The sequence below is a fragment of the Ochotona curzoniae genome, unplaced genomic scaffold, assembly GCF_017591425.1.
Source record: "Ochotona curzoniae isolate NIBS_2020 unplaced genomic scaffold, NIBS_Ocur_1.0 contig_3432, whole genome shotgun sequence".
NCBI classification, from domain to species: Eukaryota; Metazoa; Chordata; class Mammalia; order Lagomorpha; family Ochotonidae; genus Ochotona; species Ochotona curzoniae.
The window spans coordinates 19,861,053-19,877,518 of record NW_024465859.1 but is presented as its reverse complement, the minus strand read 5'-3'; the positions used below and the strand labels follow the sequence as shown (position 1 = coordinate 19,877,518).

The 16,466-nt window shown below is 46.3% G+C and overlaps 1 protein-coding gene across 1 annotated transcript in view; it reads right to left on the bottom strand.

Moving 5' to 3' along the window:
• The window catches only part of EXT2 (exostosin glycosyltransferase 2), a 145,164-nt gene that overhangs the window by 41,982 nt on the left and 86,716 nt on the right, over window positions 1-16,466 (bottom strand). Inside the window, exon 9 of the mRNA XM_040980143.1 lies at window positions 13,034-13,223. Coding sequence (XP_040836077.1) covers window positions 13,034-13,223 — 190 coding nt within the window. The remainder of the gene's footprint in view (window positions 1-13,033; window positions 13,224-16,466) is intronic.

Below are 16,466 nucleotides of genomic sequence, written 5' to 3'. Positions count from 1 at the left end.
TTGCCAGATTACCAACAAATGCAACCACCTGTGGACAGTGAGCGGTGCAATTCTGTGCGTATTCAAGGGAGAGCTGGCATCAGCCTTGGCCCGGGTTCCCCTCAGCCAACCTCCCCATTCAGTGAACTGCAGCCTCTGTCCCCATAAGGTCTCAATCTCCAAGTTTTTATCCTGCTAACTTCAGGGACCACTTTACCAGTGACAAGATACATCCTGCTAAAAATTCATAACTCTTTACAGTCAAGCCTTCTTGTTCAAATCCTTGCATATGGCTTCTGTCTGTTAGGTGGACCTTGACTAATACACTTGAGATATCAGCAAGGTTATTGGGTGAAAAGGGCCTTGCACTCTGTGGCCTCTGGAGCTAGAGCCGTGACCCATGGATAGCTGAAAACAACAAGGAAACGGGCTTAGACATAAAAGAGGTACAGACTCTGCTGGTATAAACTGATATCAAATGCCTTCAGCAACACATGGCTTTTACTTTAAATATACTGAGGCCAGATTTCCACTTGACATCAGGTGGGCAACTAAACAAGGGGAGGGCCTGGCATTTCAGGAGGAGGGAACAGATCACAGAGAATCTCAGGAAACACTGTTTTGGTTCACTATCATTAACCATGTGACCCTGAACAAGCCTAAACTTGCTTCTTCAACCACGCAGGAGGAACAATGCCATCTTCCTGTGCAGGTGAACATAGCTGCCTTCAGTGGCACGGTGCCCAGCACATGGGTGACAGCCACAGAACGAGAGCTGTCCCTTCCCATCTATTTCCAGAACCAGAGGACTGTTAAGGAGGCTTGGTAAGTAGAGGCAAAGTGGTACCTGTTAGGTCACCATGCTGGCCTCAGGGGCAAGCCCTCTGTGCTCAACTATGACCAGTCCAATACCAGTTCTCGATCCTTGAGAACTGAGACAGATGCACATGTTGATGGCACAAAAGAATGGGTTTTTTTTTTTTTTTTCCCTTGATTCCAAGGGACCACAGAGAGCTCTGGTTTTCCCACTGCATCCAGAGGAGGTAGGCTGTTTTGGCTAAGTAGAAACAGGCGCGTGTGCTGGGTGGGATGTGGACTTTCACTCAGAGTGTGTACAGCATGTTCAATTCCAGACAGCTTTCCACAATCTTCCTCTACAGACAGCTACAGGATTACTGGAGACAGAACCCATAAAGCACCAACCAGCCCCTGGAAAGTCTTTGATGAGAACAACTATAGAGAGCGATGAAAGCCAAGGACAACTTAGGGTGCAGAAGGAACTGCAGAATAAGGTGTGGCCTTCTCAGAAATATGTTTCTTTTTTTTTTTCTTTTAAAAATTTTATTTTTACTCATTTACATAATTGAGATGGATGCATGCCCATGTTGGCCTCTGATTAGGGTGGGGAGGGTCAAGGCATGGAGGAAGGTGGACATAACAAATGTTTTAGTTCTTCTCCTTTAATTATCCTGGTCTGCAGGCAGGGGAGGGGAGCAGACTTCTCCTTGCTGTCAAACTAACTCAACTTCTTAAATGGCGGGATAACACCTTAGAGATCCCAGTGTGGGGAAGGATGTTCTGGAGTGTTACCTGAGTGGTTTTGATAGTTTTGAGAAGTTGTTGCCTGTGTTGTTCCAGGGTTGAGAAAATCTTTCTAAGGTCTATTCATTGACCAAGTCCACCTTAGTGCATACCCAGGCCCAGTGACATGTTGCAAAGTTTGGCCAGGAGAGTGGTCCAACTTGTTCTATTCCTCTGATAAGGCACTCACCCTCTGTTGGTGTAGATGAGCTAGCTGTCATGTCCAAGTGTGCATCTAGGCCTGCTATCCACTGCATAGGCACCAACTGAGGAGGCCCAGTCCCAATACATGCTCTCCAAGATCGGATCACATTATGATTTTCCCTGTAGCTTGGGTTTGAGTCCTTCAAGAAACCTTATCTGGACTGACTTCAGACTTGACTCTTGAGTGCCTAGCTAGTGCATGCTCAGGTTTAGTCTGTTGCCTGCACCAGCCAATGCACATACTAGTAGATGAAGCTGCCTGGTCAGCTCCGCCTCCAGACCCATCTCTCATGCAAACTGCAGCCTGGCCCAGCCCAATCCACCACAGGTCCAGTTTTCAGGCACACTAGTGGGTGCTGTGGCTTAGCCACGGTGCCCCCCAATAAGCCCCACCAGCCCAGGTTTTTGCATGTGCCAGTGGTCCATCCCACATCCCATCTAGCTCCTGTGAACACCATGCATGCTACAGCTTAGCTCAGCCTGACCCGCCACCAGACCAGGTCCATACTTATGCTGATAGGTGTTGCCACATTGATGAGCCTGGCCTGCCCCAAGCCCTGGTTCTCATGTCCTCAAGCAGGAGCTGCAGTGTAGTAGGGGAGTAACTAGTTTCCCTATCAATGTTGCTCCCAGTCCTGGATCTTGTGCCAGCCAAGGGGTGCTGCAGCCTAGGTCAGCTGGATCTCTATTGTGTCAGTGGGTACAGCAGCCCAGTCCAGCCTGATGTGGTCCCAGACCCAGCCCAAATGCCAGCTGATGGTCTTGTCTGAACTGGCTAGCTATCATACTCACCACTAGAAATAGTAGTCCAGCAGGGGAGTCCTTTAGGTTTTCCCATCAGGCCTGTTCCTAGCCCTGGGTCTTGTGCATGCCAGCAAGTGTTGCTGCCCAATCTGAAATAGCCTACCTCCCAGTCTTGGCACTCACCAGCAGGTGCTCCTGCCTGGTTCAGCCCAGCCTACCCCTACCTCAGCTCTCACTGGTGCAGGGTACAGCAGCCTAGCCCAGTCTGGCCTACTCCCAGTCCCAGCTCTCACATGATCTGGTGGGTGTTATAGTATAACCTAGTCTGGCCTGCATCGCATCCTGGCTCTTGTTCATATCAGTGTGTGCACTGGCCTGGATTCTGGCCCACATGTGTGCTGATGAGTGCTGTGGCCTAGCCTGGTCTAGCCTGCTCCAACCCTAGTGCTTACCAGCAGGAGCTATGGCCTAGTAGGGAAGGTCTCCAAGTTCCTCTATCAGGCCTTCTCTGAGCCCTGGATGTTGTGCGAGCCAGTGGGTACTGTGGCCCGGTCTGACATGGCTGGCCCCCAGTCCTGGTACCACTGGACATGGTGCCCCAGTCTAACTGGCCTGCACCCACTCTGGCTCTTACCAGTGGGTGTTTCAGCCCAACCCAGTGTGCCCACCCCCGAAACGGCTCCCAAGTTACTTGATGGGTGCTGTGACCCAGAGTGGCCCAACTCACACCTATTTTTGTTCTCATGAACACCAGTGGGTACTAGAGCCCCCATCCCTCTCTATCCCTAACCTATACCCATAATGACAGCTCTTGGTGTTGTACTCATCAGTAGGAGCTATATCCCAGCAGAAGAATCCCAAAAGTTCTCCTACCAAGCTTGTTCCTTAGCCCTAGATCTCGTGTCTGCTGGCAATGGCTATAGCCCAGCACAGCTAGGCAGGGTCAACATTCTGTCCTGGCTTTTATGGGTGATAGCAGGTGCCACAGCCTGCTCCTACCTGGCATGTCACCATACATGGCTCACACGAATGCTGAGTACTGCAGCCTTGCCTGGCATGGTATGCCCTTAACTCCAGCTACTGTGTTCCCCAGCAGGGGCTTTGGCATAGTAGGTGAGTACCCCAAGTTCTTTCCACCAGGCCTGCTCCCAGCCCTGGATCCCACACATGCTATTGGGTGCCACAGCTCTGCTTGGCATGGCTTTTCCTCAGTTCCAGCTCTTCCATGTGTTGACAGGTAATGCAGCATGGCCAAGCTCAGCCTCCTTCCAGCCCTGGCCCCCAAAAGTGTCAGGTAAGTTCCTGTTGGGTAAGTTCTGTGGTATAGCCTCGCTCAGTCTGTCACTACTCCCAGCTCTCACACAAACCGGTGGGTGCTGTAGTCTCATAGAAGTGCGTCCATAAGTTCCCTACAGAATCTCTCCCAGATCTACTTCTCTTGTGTTACAGAAGGTGCTATGGTCCATCCTGACATGTCCTATTTCCTGCCTCGACACTCATGGGTTGGTACTGCAGCCTAGCCCAACCAGATTTGTCTCTTAGCCCCAGCTTTTGTGTGTACCAGAGGAAAGTGGACAATGCTCCTTAGCTCAGACCAGACCTCCCATGTGCACAGGTACCTTGGTCTCACCCAGACATGTCCTCCAATTTCACCCTTCTAAGCTACCCTAAGTTCCCTTGCCTAACTGTAAGGGCAGTGGCCACGTACATGGAAGCCCCCAGAAGTCATTCCTCCCCTGTCAAATACCCCCAGCTGATTCTATTCTCATATGTCCCCAGACTCCCTTTCTTCAAGCACCTGCAGCACCCAGGAGCCAGGGTGGCATGTCCTGTCCTGGAGCTCCCCATCTCCACATACTTTCAGAAAAACAATGAAGAAAGAAAATAAAATAAAATAGGCAACGATGCTGGCACACCAGTCTGGTTAACATAAACTTGGCATTCATCAGGCCCAGAATGGCTGCTTTCTCCCAGCTGTGTAACACTTGCCTAGGTACAAGGTAACCTAAGCAGCTGCCTAAAGCTGGGGCGCTGTTTTCTGCTGTTTCAAGTTAGGCCCGGGAGGCCTGCAAGTCACCTCTGGCCAAAGGAGCCTCCAACTCCATGGAGTTGTCGGACAGAATGTCACCACGTCACATGGGCTGTAAAGGGAATTGCGCTGTTTTTCACTCCTTCAGACCGCAAGGGAACTCCATGGCATCCTTTTTGGGGCAGACAGGGGTTTTGAGTGCAGCAGCTATCAAAGAGCAACTGTTACCTCGACAGCCAAGAGCAAAACAGGGTGCCCTGACCTGGCCCTGGGCTTCAGGAAGGATTGCCTTGGAACCTTCTGGAAAGGTTGCCTTGGAAAAGATGTGAGAACTGAACAGTAGAGCGAGAAGAGAGCATGAGCCAGGAAAGAGAATAGATAAGGAACAGAAATTTTTGCTTGTTTGTTTTTTAATGTTTCCCTTACTTTTAAGATTCCCGCCCCCCGCTCCCAAAATTGTTGTTGTTACGTTGGGGCTTTTAATTGATCAGGATGATACTCTGCCAGCTCTACCTTCAGACCATTGAATTTATCTGGGCAATAAGATGCTGGACTCTATACTTGGTATATGCTTGCAATGAAAGAATCTTGACTGAATTTGAACTATAATATTGCAACAAGGTGGAGATAATCCACCATGGGGAGAGGGCATGGGGAGGAGTTGGGGGAATCCCAGAGCCTATGAAACTGTGTCATATAATGCAATGTAATTAAAAGAAAATTTTCCCAAAAAAAAGAAAATCAATTTGCTTGTCATCTGAGGCCGTTATGAGAATCCAGTTGTTTGTTACAATCTCAGATCCAAGCACAGACAAAGCATGGTGACCGCCCCTCCACCCAGCAGTGACATGGTTGCCTACATAGACACAAAGGGCTCAGCACACAAGACTGGCCCTCTGCATCCAGAGGTTTGCTTCTGTTCTTGCCATGGTAGTAGCTCTGTCCTTTAGGCAGAATGCTCCACCAAGCTGACTTTAATCCTTCCTACATTTGTAAAATGGGAACAGTCCTTGCAGACAGGTTATAAAGACTGGAGACAAAACGTCTCAAGCTCCCAGCAGGGCTCCTGTTCCTAGGGAGTAAAAGGCACGCAGCGAATGGGGACAGTGACATGGGGTCGTGGTGAAGTCCTGCGAACATCACGTCTGTGCTGACAACTTGACTAGGTCTCCACAGAGGGATGTGTACGAGCTTGGTGGATGTGAAGGGAAGCCAGTTCAGGGCCACAAACCTGCAGACCCTAATTCTATGGCTCAGACCCGGAGGAGTCTTATTCCTTTAAATTCCAATTGCTAACAACAGGCTATTATAGCTGGGTCTCCCTCTGTGAGTTTGTAGCAGGCAAAACAGATCTCACCTGCACCCATAGAAGGAAGCCTGGAAACCGAGAATTTTCTAATACAATGCTGACTTATGAAAAACAGTTGATATAGCTGACTTGACAATCTCACAGTATGAGCTTTAGCTCAGCTAAAAGGAGAAAAAGAACCCTTCATACAATGGGGACGTGGGGGTGACAGGGAGAATTACTTCATTTTGTTTTTAAAGATTTATTTATTTTGCCTGAAACTTAGCAGTACAGAGTGAGAGGGAGAGTTAATTATTTTCTATCCACTGGCTCACTCCCTAGATGGCTGCAATGCCCAAAGCTGAGCTGATCCAAAGTCAGGACCCAGGAAACTCTTCTGGGTTGCCAACATCAGTGCAGCGGTCCAAGGACCTGGTCTATCCTCTGCAGCTTTTCCAGGCCATAATCAGGGAGCTGGACTGGAAGTGGAGCAGCCGGGTCATAAACCAGTGTCCATATAGCGCGGCATGTGGAGGATTAGTGTGTTACCCACCACACGAGCCTCATCAAGGTTTTTTTTTTTTTAAATTTTACTCCTTTTTTATTATTATCATTTTATGATACAGTTCCATAGATCGTGGGATTTCCCCTTAACCCCTCCTCAATTCCCTCCCCAATTCCCTCCCTACTCATTGAGTTCCCCTATATTATTACTATAGTAGAGTTTTTCATATACAATCATATGTCCATCATTGTGGGCATGGACAATGGCACAGTCCAGGATCCTACTGTCAAGATAGAGTAAACAGTTTCACTGGAAATACATCTTTGGAAGTAGAGATGCATACTGCATTGTATTCTCACATCTGGATATCATATTCTCCATTACACAGTTACTAGATATCCACTTAAATGAAAAGCCACAAAGCAAAATCAACAACAGGAAGGAAAAATAGAAATTTTCAATGCCATGAAGCTAAACAGCATGCTACTAGATACGATAGTCTCCATTACACAGTTACTATACATCTCCTTAAATGAAAAGCCACAAAACAAAATCAACAACAGGAAGAAAAAAAGAGAAATTAACAGCACCATAAAGTTAAACAACTACTGAATGACAAATGTGTCGCTGAAGAAATGAAAAAGAAAATCAAGAACCTTCTTGAAGAAAATTGTGCTACTGTATGATCTATGAGTCAGTGAAGAATTTAATGAGAAGAAAGTATTTTGAAGAGGTAAAACTAACAAAAAAATTCACATCCATGAGATATAGTTTCCGCTGATCTTTGTTGGTGAGATATGTCTCCTGTAGGCAACAAATAGATGGGTTTTGTTTTTTTACTCTAGTCTACTCTAGTCTAATCTATGACATTAAATTGATGAGTTTAAGCCATTTACATTCAGGGTTAATACATATAGGTGGTAATTTGGTTTTGTCATTTTAGCAATGGGATGTTCATTGATTTAGTCTTTATTTTACTGGGATGTTCCTCACATTTGTCTTTGGTTTTGGTGGGCACAATTCCTCTTCTCTGTCAAGAGAACATCTTTAAATATACTTTGTAGGGCAGATTTGGAAGAGGCATATTCTTTTAAATTTCTTTACTGTGGAAGAATTTTATTTCATTTTCAAAGACAAAGGAAAGTTTTGCTGGGTATGTTATCCTGGGCTAATAATTATTTACTTATAGAATCTGGAATATGTCGCTCTAGTCCTTTCTTGCCTGTAGTTTCCTGTGAGAGGTCTCCTGTGAGTTTAATTGGCACTCCTTTATATGTCATTTGATTTTTTTCACATGCACATTGGAGGATCTTTTCCTAATGTTCGATCGAAGAGAGCTTGATAATCATGTGTCTTGGTGAAGATTGCTTTTGGTCAATTCTGTTGGGAGTACAGTGTCCATCCTGGATGTTGTTTCCCAATTCTTTCTCTAGATTAGGGAAATTTTCCCTTATTATTTCATTAAACACATTTTTAAACTCAGCTTCTCTTTCTGCACCTTCTGGGACTCCCATAACTCTCATGTTTGGCCTTTTATTAGTGTTTTTCAATTCTTGAATACTGTTATTGGCCAGATCCAGCTCTGCTTCCAGCTTTTTCTTTGTTTCCCCATGGTGACAGGAAATATCTTCTAATTTTGAGATTCTTTCTTCTGCCTCCTTCATTCTATTCTGGAGATTCTCCACTGTACTTTCAATTTGCTCCACTGTATTCTTCATTTCTGATATATCAGCTTTATGTGATTCATTTCTAGTGTAACATATTCTTTGAATGCCTGCTTTACATGTTTCTCATTGTTGATAAGAAGTTTTGTAACAAGTGTTTTGAATTCTGTATCTCTTATTTTCTCGATGTCTTCTTCAGTGAACTCTGAGGTTGGCATAGGGTTTTACTCCTTTGCAGGGGAGTCTTCAATAATAATTCATTGTGCCTCTGTCTCTTCTTTTGCTTTTGGTCATTGTTCTTCTGGTTATCAGATTCTTCTTCTTGGGGCAGGTTTCTAATCTCTATCACCCACAGGTCTATAGTTCGATTTCTACTTATTGCAGTTGGTACATGGCTCTTTGTTTATAGTCACTTGTGCCAATCCTCCAGCGTGTTCCAGGTCTGGGTTGTTATGTTAGATTTCCACCATGGTCTCCATAGTGGCTGGTCCTGGCTCCCTGGTCTCTACCTCCTGTGATACCATGCTGAGGCTGTACTGTTGTCTGTTCAACCTTTCTCCCACTTCCAGTTGGAATAGGTCCCAGGATTAAGGAGACACCAGCTGCCCTATATGATGGTGCTGATCATGCCAGAACCAGTTGGCTGTTAGGTCTGAGGGCCACATGAACGTATTTTGACCTGTACAATGCCATAGTCAGTATTATTTTCCTGTGGGACCAGTGCAATCCACTGAGCTCAGTGAGTTCTCACCAAGCTCAGTGCATGCACAGCTCACTGTTGTCCCCTGAAGTCTTAAATTCTTTGCCACACTGTAAGAAATGGTACTTGATGTGCCACTTCTAGGGTTCTTGATCTGCTGGCTGTCAGGTCTGAGGGCTACCCGGACCTGTCTTGTGTGGAACCTGTAGGATGCCATGGTGTTGCAGTTCACTGAGTCAGAAATGAGTTCACTCCCAGCTCCGTGCATTCGCAGTCATGCCCCACAGCTCTTGCCTCCTTAAACAAATGGCACCCCATATGGCTCTAGGAGGTGGACTGGGTTGTGAAATCCACCTTGTTCCTGTACCCCTTGTCTGGGATGCAGCACTGTCACTGTTCTTGGTCAAATCAAACAGATGAGCAGTACAAGCAGTTCTTTGTCTGGGTTCACCTCTGGAGCCCCTGGTAAACATCCCTTCCCACCTTGTTGCTGGTGGAGTTCTGGCTGCTGGTGGAGATCAGATCACAAGTGCTGAATACTGCTGGGGTATCGGTCATTGCAACACCACACTGTTGTGTCCACTTCTTTCCTGTGTCTGTCAGTCTCCAGGTACCCCTCTGTTATTGTTCTGTCCTCTTCTATTTCCTGGAATATGCCCTCTCTGCCTCATACTGGCTAATATTTCTCCATCTGTTTAAATGTGTCCTTACCCTATTCTGCCATCTTGATTCTCCCCATCAAGGGTTTTTTTTTTTTTTAAAGATTTATTTCTATTATTTTTTTCATTGGAAAGGCGGATATACAGAGAGGAGAGACAGAGAGGAAGATCATCCGTCCAATGAGTCACTCCCCAAGTGAGCGCAACGGCCGATGCTATGCCTATCCGAAGCCAGGAGCCTCTTCCAGGTCTCCCACGCGGGTGCAGGGTCCCAAGCTTTGGGCCGTCCTCGACTGCTTTCCCGGGCCACAAGCAGAGAGCTGGATGGGAAGTGGGGCTGCTGAGATTAGAACTGGCGCCCATATGGGGTCCTGGGTGTGCAAGGCGAGGACCTTAACCACTTGCGCCATCGCGACGGGCCCCATCAAGGGTTTTTAAATAAACATATTGATAAACGTTTTTCCCCACACCGGGTACCAAATGAGATGTGGGCAAAGGCAATTTCTCTGCGAGTTGGCGCAGGCACTATAAAATGTTCAGGGTTATTAAAGATGCTCCAAGCCCGTCTTGCCACTCACTGCTTCCCACACAGCCACAAAGTAAATGATCAGAGATCCTCTCCATACAAACCAGAGACCACAGGGCCTGCCTTGTGTGGGGCATGGCTGGTGCCCATGACAATCACTCCCCACAGTCCCCACATTCAGCTGGAAAGGAAGGTGGCAGATGCTTCTGCTGGAATGCCCACCTGTCACACCTGGCCAGTCCTGCTCTGCCCACTGGTGTCAACTCCACTGGCTGGGCTGCCCCTATCTGTGGTGCACAGGGTAACACAGGACTGCGGCCCAACTCAATCAGCTTTGGACTCATCCCGTTTGGAAAGTGAAGAGTTGGGAGGGAGAAGGCAGCAGGCTGCTTTTGCTTCTGACAGAGCTCAAGCCCAACATGATGAAAAGTCCCTGGAAAGTTCTATTGCCTCAACTTAAGTATTTACTTGAATTTCAAACCAGGCAATTTAGATGTAACTGTAACCAAAAGGGAAAAAAAATACCTCGTTAGGTTGAAGATTAAGAAAAAAGAAAAAAAAATAGTGCATGTGGCGGGGTAAGTTTCTGCCTACACTAATCCTCCCGGCAGCAGACACTTCAACCACAATGTTTATTTTAGTAAATGTAGAGAAAGTGAAAAACATCATTTTTGCGCCTCTAATATTTCAAAGCCTTGGACTTGGGCTTTTTTCTTTTCTTTAAATATGTATGTTACTAATGTTGTACATGAAAAATCAGATGCCTTTGCTGGCATGGGGACCCAAACTGACAGCACCGCTTACCAACTGAACAAACACCCCACAGAAGACTGAGTATGGTTCACGTGCTCCCCAAACAACCACACTGATGGAGCCCTGACCTACACACCAGCAGGGCAGTCTTGAAATGTGTTAACATTAGGGCCTCATCAGTTAAGGACTCTGTCTTGCCCTCAGAGCCAAAAGAGTTGCAAAATAAATTAAACTCTTGGTCATAAAATTAACTGCTACATTTTACCAGGTTCTACCAAAAAACGGAAACTGAGCACCCAACTCCCATGCCTGTGTGTGCAGCACTGCCTTTAGGTATGGCTATGCTAGGAGGCTCTCTCTTTTCTCACAGTCCTGCAACAACAGCCGCCCATGAGAAGGGCCCAGCACAATGACTCAATGACTACACACTCACCAAGAGCCGGGATTTCATATGATCCCTAGTCATGTCCTGGCTGTTTCATTTCCCTTCCAGCTCCCTACTTGTGGCCTGGGAAAGCAGTGGAGGATGGCCCAAGGCTTTGGGACCCTGCTCCCATGTTGGACACCCGGCAGAAGCTCCTGGTTTCAGATCAGATAGTCACAGCTCAGCTCCACTCTAGCCATTGCAGCCATTTGGGGAGTGAACCAACAGATGGAAGATCTCTCTCTTTGTCTCTCCTTTTCTCTGGAAGTCTGCCTTTCCAATAAAAATATATATACAAATTAAAAAAACGTGACTCAAGTACTGTAAGGAGCTCCCCTCCAGTCCCAGTGCCTACCTGGGTCTTCTACAAGGTGGAATCCCCTTGTCTTTAGCAGCAAAACTTGCAAACTATACTCATGTGTAGGGCTTCGAGAGGAGCCTGAGGCATGCTCTGAGTGTGGGTGGCCACGTGACCAGGAGCATGGCAATATGTATGAACACAGAGAGACAGGAAGTGCCACTGCCCATGGAAGGAGGGGTCTGTAACCTTCTGGAACACCCTGTATTAACAGCAACCAGCTCACTTCTCTCTGCGGAGAGGTGAGCAGTACTGATGGGCCCACGCTAGCAGGTGGAGGGGGCCTTCTCCCCACAGTGCCCTGGAATCTCCTCTATCAGCCTGTTCTTTCCTTTGTTACTCTCATCCTCCCTTCCCAGCTACTGCCAATATCTTCTTTTCTTCTGCTACTGTCCCGCTCCTTTATTTAAATCAGACAAAAACAAAACAAAAAACAAAACAAAAATGAAACAAAACAAAACAACAAATAACCAAAGATCCAGAAAACTGATCACATTCTAGAATAAAGAATGAGAGGGGAAAAAAGAATGGCAAAAACAAAATCAGTTAATTAAAAAAAAAAGCAACAATGCATGCATCGCAGCATAATGTGGGCTCTTCAGTTAAAAGAGCCATTTTACCTTCTGCAAAGCTAAAAAGAAGGTAGATGATACTTTCGGGAAATAAAATCGCACCAAGTGCAACTGCAATATCTCAGGAGGAACTAAAGGCTCTCCTTGAGGTAGATTTCTGTTTCCCAGCCTTGACTCTGATCTACCATGGTATTCCATGGCTGGCTGCCTATTCCTCCATCAGTCTATTCGGTGAAAAGGGGGCAAGCCATAAAAAGTGCAGATACTACTGTCAGGCCATAAACCAGTCCTTATCGGTGACAGTGGTGCACATTACAAACTTCAAACTCATTCCTCACTCTAATCCATCAGAAACTTCCTGGCTTTAATAGGCTATAAATGGCAGGAGCTTTGAAGTCCCTGGGATTAGGAGCAGTAATAGACAGACTGAATGAGAAACTAAATGCAGGTGGAACATACTCGGAGCATCCTGAATTAAAAAGCAAATCCAATGAATCATACAGTTCCCAACCCTAGCTGCCAGCTGGCCGATTGCAGGGGTGGCCAAGGCGAGGAAGACCATGATTCAGGACAAGCCCTCTGAGGCCTGACAGTGAGCCTGCACGCAGTGCATGTTCTGCGGCTGGCTTTTCCAATCAGATGGCGGCCATCCATTTTTTTCTTTTAAAGGGAGAGCAGAGTATCAGAGCAGAGATAAGAAAGGAGAAAACGAATGCCTTTTAAGCTGCGTTTCCATGTAAACACATCAGCTCAAGTCTGTTTTCCCGAGGTTGACAGCCTTTGATCCTCTTGATCCCTGGGTCCTCAAACACTTGTGGCTACAGAAGATGCCGGGGCTGGGAGTTCAATGGGCCACCCCAGAACATGAACGAGATGACTGAGAAAACCGGGGTCAGGCTGCCGCGGGAAGAATATTGTTGACAAAACAGGAACACTCACTCAAAACAAAGGATGCAAATAATATTGGCTATCCAAAATCAATCCAGCTGACAGTGCATTACAGCCTGAAGAGGGGTAATGAACACACCACGTGCTCACGCTCCTTACCTTCTGGAGGGTTTTTATTTTGATTATTCCACACAACCAGCAGCTTGGAGAGACTTGGCACCTTGGACACTTCGGTGATGACTCGGAAGAGGCTCTCCACTCGGTCGTAGGTGAGGACGATGGCCGTGAAGCCCTGGGACTGTGGTGGGATCAGTGGGAGGAAGAGGGGGTTGCTCACGCTGCTCCACTTCTGCAAGGGGACAGAGAAGCATGGGTCATGGGGCTGGTGCAGTACTATTGTCACGAAACCCACACATGGCAGATCTGGGGGCCTTCACGATGACCTGCCCAAGAGCTGGGCCACCTTCGAAAGGCTTTCTGCCCTTGCTTTGTTGGGACTTCCTTTCATTCAGTTTGGCTCTGGTGCCCCTGAAAAGGGGGTAGGTAACTATCTCCATTCCCTCCCTGGTTGCCCTCCAATGGCGCCTGAGGAGAGTGAGAGGGGATCAGGCTGTAACGATAAGGCGAAGGAGGAAGCACCAGCAGTGGGGTGGGGACGTTCCCATCTTCCTGAAGCAGGAGGGGCCGCAGAAGAGGGGTGCGAGAGGAAGACCTAAGTCCCCAGCAGGAGAGAAGCCATGAAGGTAAGCAGCTTCAACCTGGGGACCCTAAAGGACCCAGGGATTAAACTTACTGGGTGCCTCTGAAAGGAAAGGGGAGGAATAGGTTTAAACCAGGAAGAGAGGTGCAGTGATCTGTGTGAGGAGTGGTTCCAGACTCAGATTCACACAGCCCGTCTTCGCCCAGGCCAGCAAGTTCCTTCCTCTGCCAAAACTGCCACTCCACACAGGGATGAACCGGCACACTTGGGAGGATGAAGCAGGCTACAGATCTGCCTTTGAAACATCCTGCAGCCCTTCTCTCCATCTTCTTCCTCAAATGCGGGCAGCCACAAGGTTAGCGTGGCACCCCCTCCACCTACAGGAAAGCCCTCCCGGCAGCAGGCAGCCTCCCAGTTTTTAAGAATGCCCCTCCTAATCATGACCAGATTCTAGAGCTACACACATTTCAAGAGCATCTTCAGCATGAACAACAGAAACCAGAGGAACAAAGAAAGAAACTCAGAGGAAGCAGAGACAATAGAAGAAGCCCAGACATGAAAATGCCACCAACAAATTATATCCTCCGGGAGCTAAGATTTCCCACCCATGACATGGAAATAAATCACTACTTTTATTTAAAAAGATCTATCAAGGAACAGAAAGAACTCTTAGGCATTACAAAACATGATAGTTTAAATATTTTTTTTTTCCTAAAGAAGAGAACTGAAAGACTAAAAGAAAAAAGATAAAATACTCCAGTCTAGAACAAAAGAGAGAGATGAACAGGAAAGATGAGAAACCCAGGCGGTCCAACAACCATTTAATAGGAGGTCCCAGGAAAAGAAAACACAGAATATGGGAAAAACACATCTATCCAGGAAATTCAACAAGTTCTCATTATAGAGGATCCAAGACGTACAAACTTTCAAGAGAATGTGTGTGTGTGTGTGTGGGGGGGGGACAGTGGTCAACAAAAAGCCAGCACAGTGAAGTGGAAAAAAAAAAGACTAATAATAATAAAAAATCCAAACAAACAAAAGATAAAACAAAATTATTGCTGCTGCTGCTACCTGAAGCCACATCACTTTGACGAGATTAAGGGAATTCATCTCAAAGTGAGGATCTAGATGGTGAACATGTGAGACCCACTGTTTAATTCTAAAACTCTCTCTGTACGTTGGTCATTCTTTTCAATAATAAAGGTTTAATATAAAATGAGAGTAATTCTATCTGTTTCTGCTAAACTATTACACTAAAAGAATCAAATGATTTTGAGAGCACTACATAAGTTAAATACAGCAGCAATGGAAACAAAAATATTTTTGAACTGATATTAAATAGCAAAGGATCCTTAAAATGCTCTTACACTTTTTAACGGCTTTGTTAGCATATAACCCATAAACCACACAATCCAACCATTTCAAGCATGTAAGAGTCTGAGCTTGTTACACTGTTAATGTTTTAAATTGTAACAAACATGTATAATATCAAATGTTATTTTCATAATGTTCAAGTATAAAATTCAGTGGCATTAAGTTCATGTCCGTAAGTTATTGTGTGGAAAGCCCAGAACTGAACTCTATCTCTGCTAGAAAGTGGCTCAGCATGAAACGTCCTATGTGTTGGTCTGGCTGCCTTACTCTTTCTGGGATCCCCAGGGTCCTGTGTCCATCTCATCCATATCCCTGATGGACACCCATCACCATGTGCACGGCCACAGCTGCTTGCCAGATGTAACAGTGCGGCCTAGGAAATGTACACAAACACATGGGGTACACATGGGCTGAGAACTCAAGGCGGCTGAGCAGGATGCCTGGAGTAATCAGGATATTAAAGCCAAAATGTCCACAACATGCCCTAATTAGATTTCACAACAGCGAGACACAATAGGAAAGGTTATCTTACTGGGACTGACCCTGGGGTTCTCATGACATCACGCAAGGACATGGAGCTGGAATCCTAAGGAGGTGTCTCGGTTTCCTTAGTGTCTGATTATAGTTTCAGGAACTTAAAAAAATTTTTTTTCTATCCCAAATCTCATTCTTCATCTCTTGCTGGCTTTTTGGAAGTCAGTAGCTAGCCCTGTGCTTAAGTCACAATGCATGGTTCATTGTCTCTCATCCGCAGACCCAGCCCATTTGCCTACTTCTGTGGTCTCTTACAACAAGATCAGTGGAAAAGATAAGTGGAAAAGAAACAAATAAAATAAAATTTTTGAAAGAAGGGTGAGAGATCATTTCATGTGTGACCATTTCAGGTGAAAGAGCCGAGAATGATGGAGCAGGCACTGCACTTTATAGGTATTCTCTCATTTGAGAGAGTTACACTAACCCTTAAGACAGAGGGTTCCTGGTGGTTCTCATTTCACAGATGATTGGCAGTAGGGTTAGCAACGGCTAACCACAGCCAATGCTATGTTCTGGGTGGGAGCTCTAGCAGTGTGAACCCAGACAGCAGGGGTTCCAGGGTTCCTCACACTCTACTCCAGGGACACTCGGAGTCCTGGGCAAGCGTCAGCATTTTATACAGCTGGGAAATGGTAGCATGGGGACTCCAAAGGTTGCTTCCTCCAGCTCTTCTCCAAGACAAAGGTCCTGAAAGTTCTTGACTCTTTGCAGTCTGGGTCAACAGGCAAGAACCCATCCAAGCCCAGGACTTCAGAGAATGCCTGCCATAAAAACATCCAACTACCTAACACTGACATAGAGTGTGCACATAAATTTAAAAAAGTAAATACCCTGCAAACACAGAAGGAAAAACTATTAAAACTCCAACAAAATGAGGTCTGTTCTTTGAGAGAAGGTAGAAAAGGCCAGCACACTTTATGCCTTTATGACATCAAGAGCAGAGGAAAATTCCCTGAGAGATGCAAAGCTTGTTTTCAGAAAGTG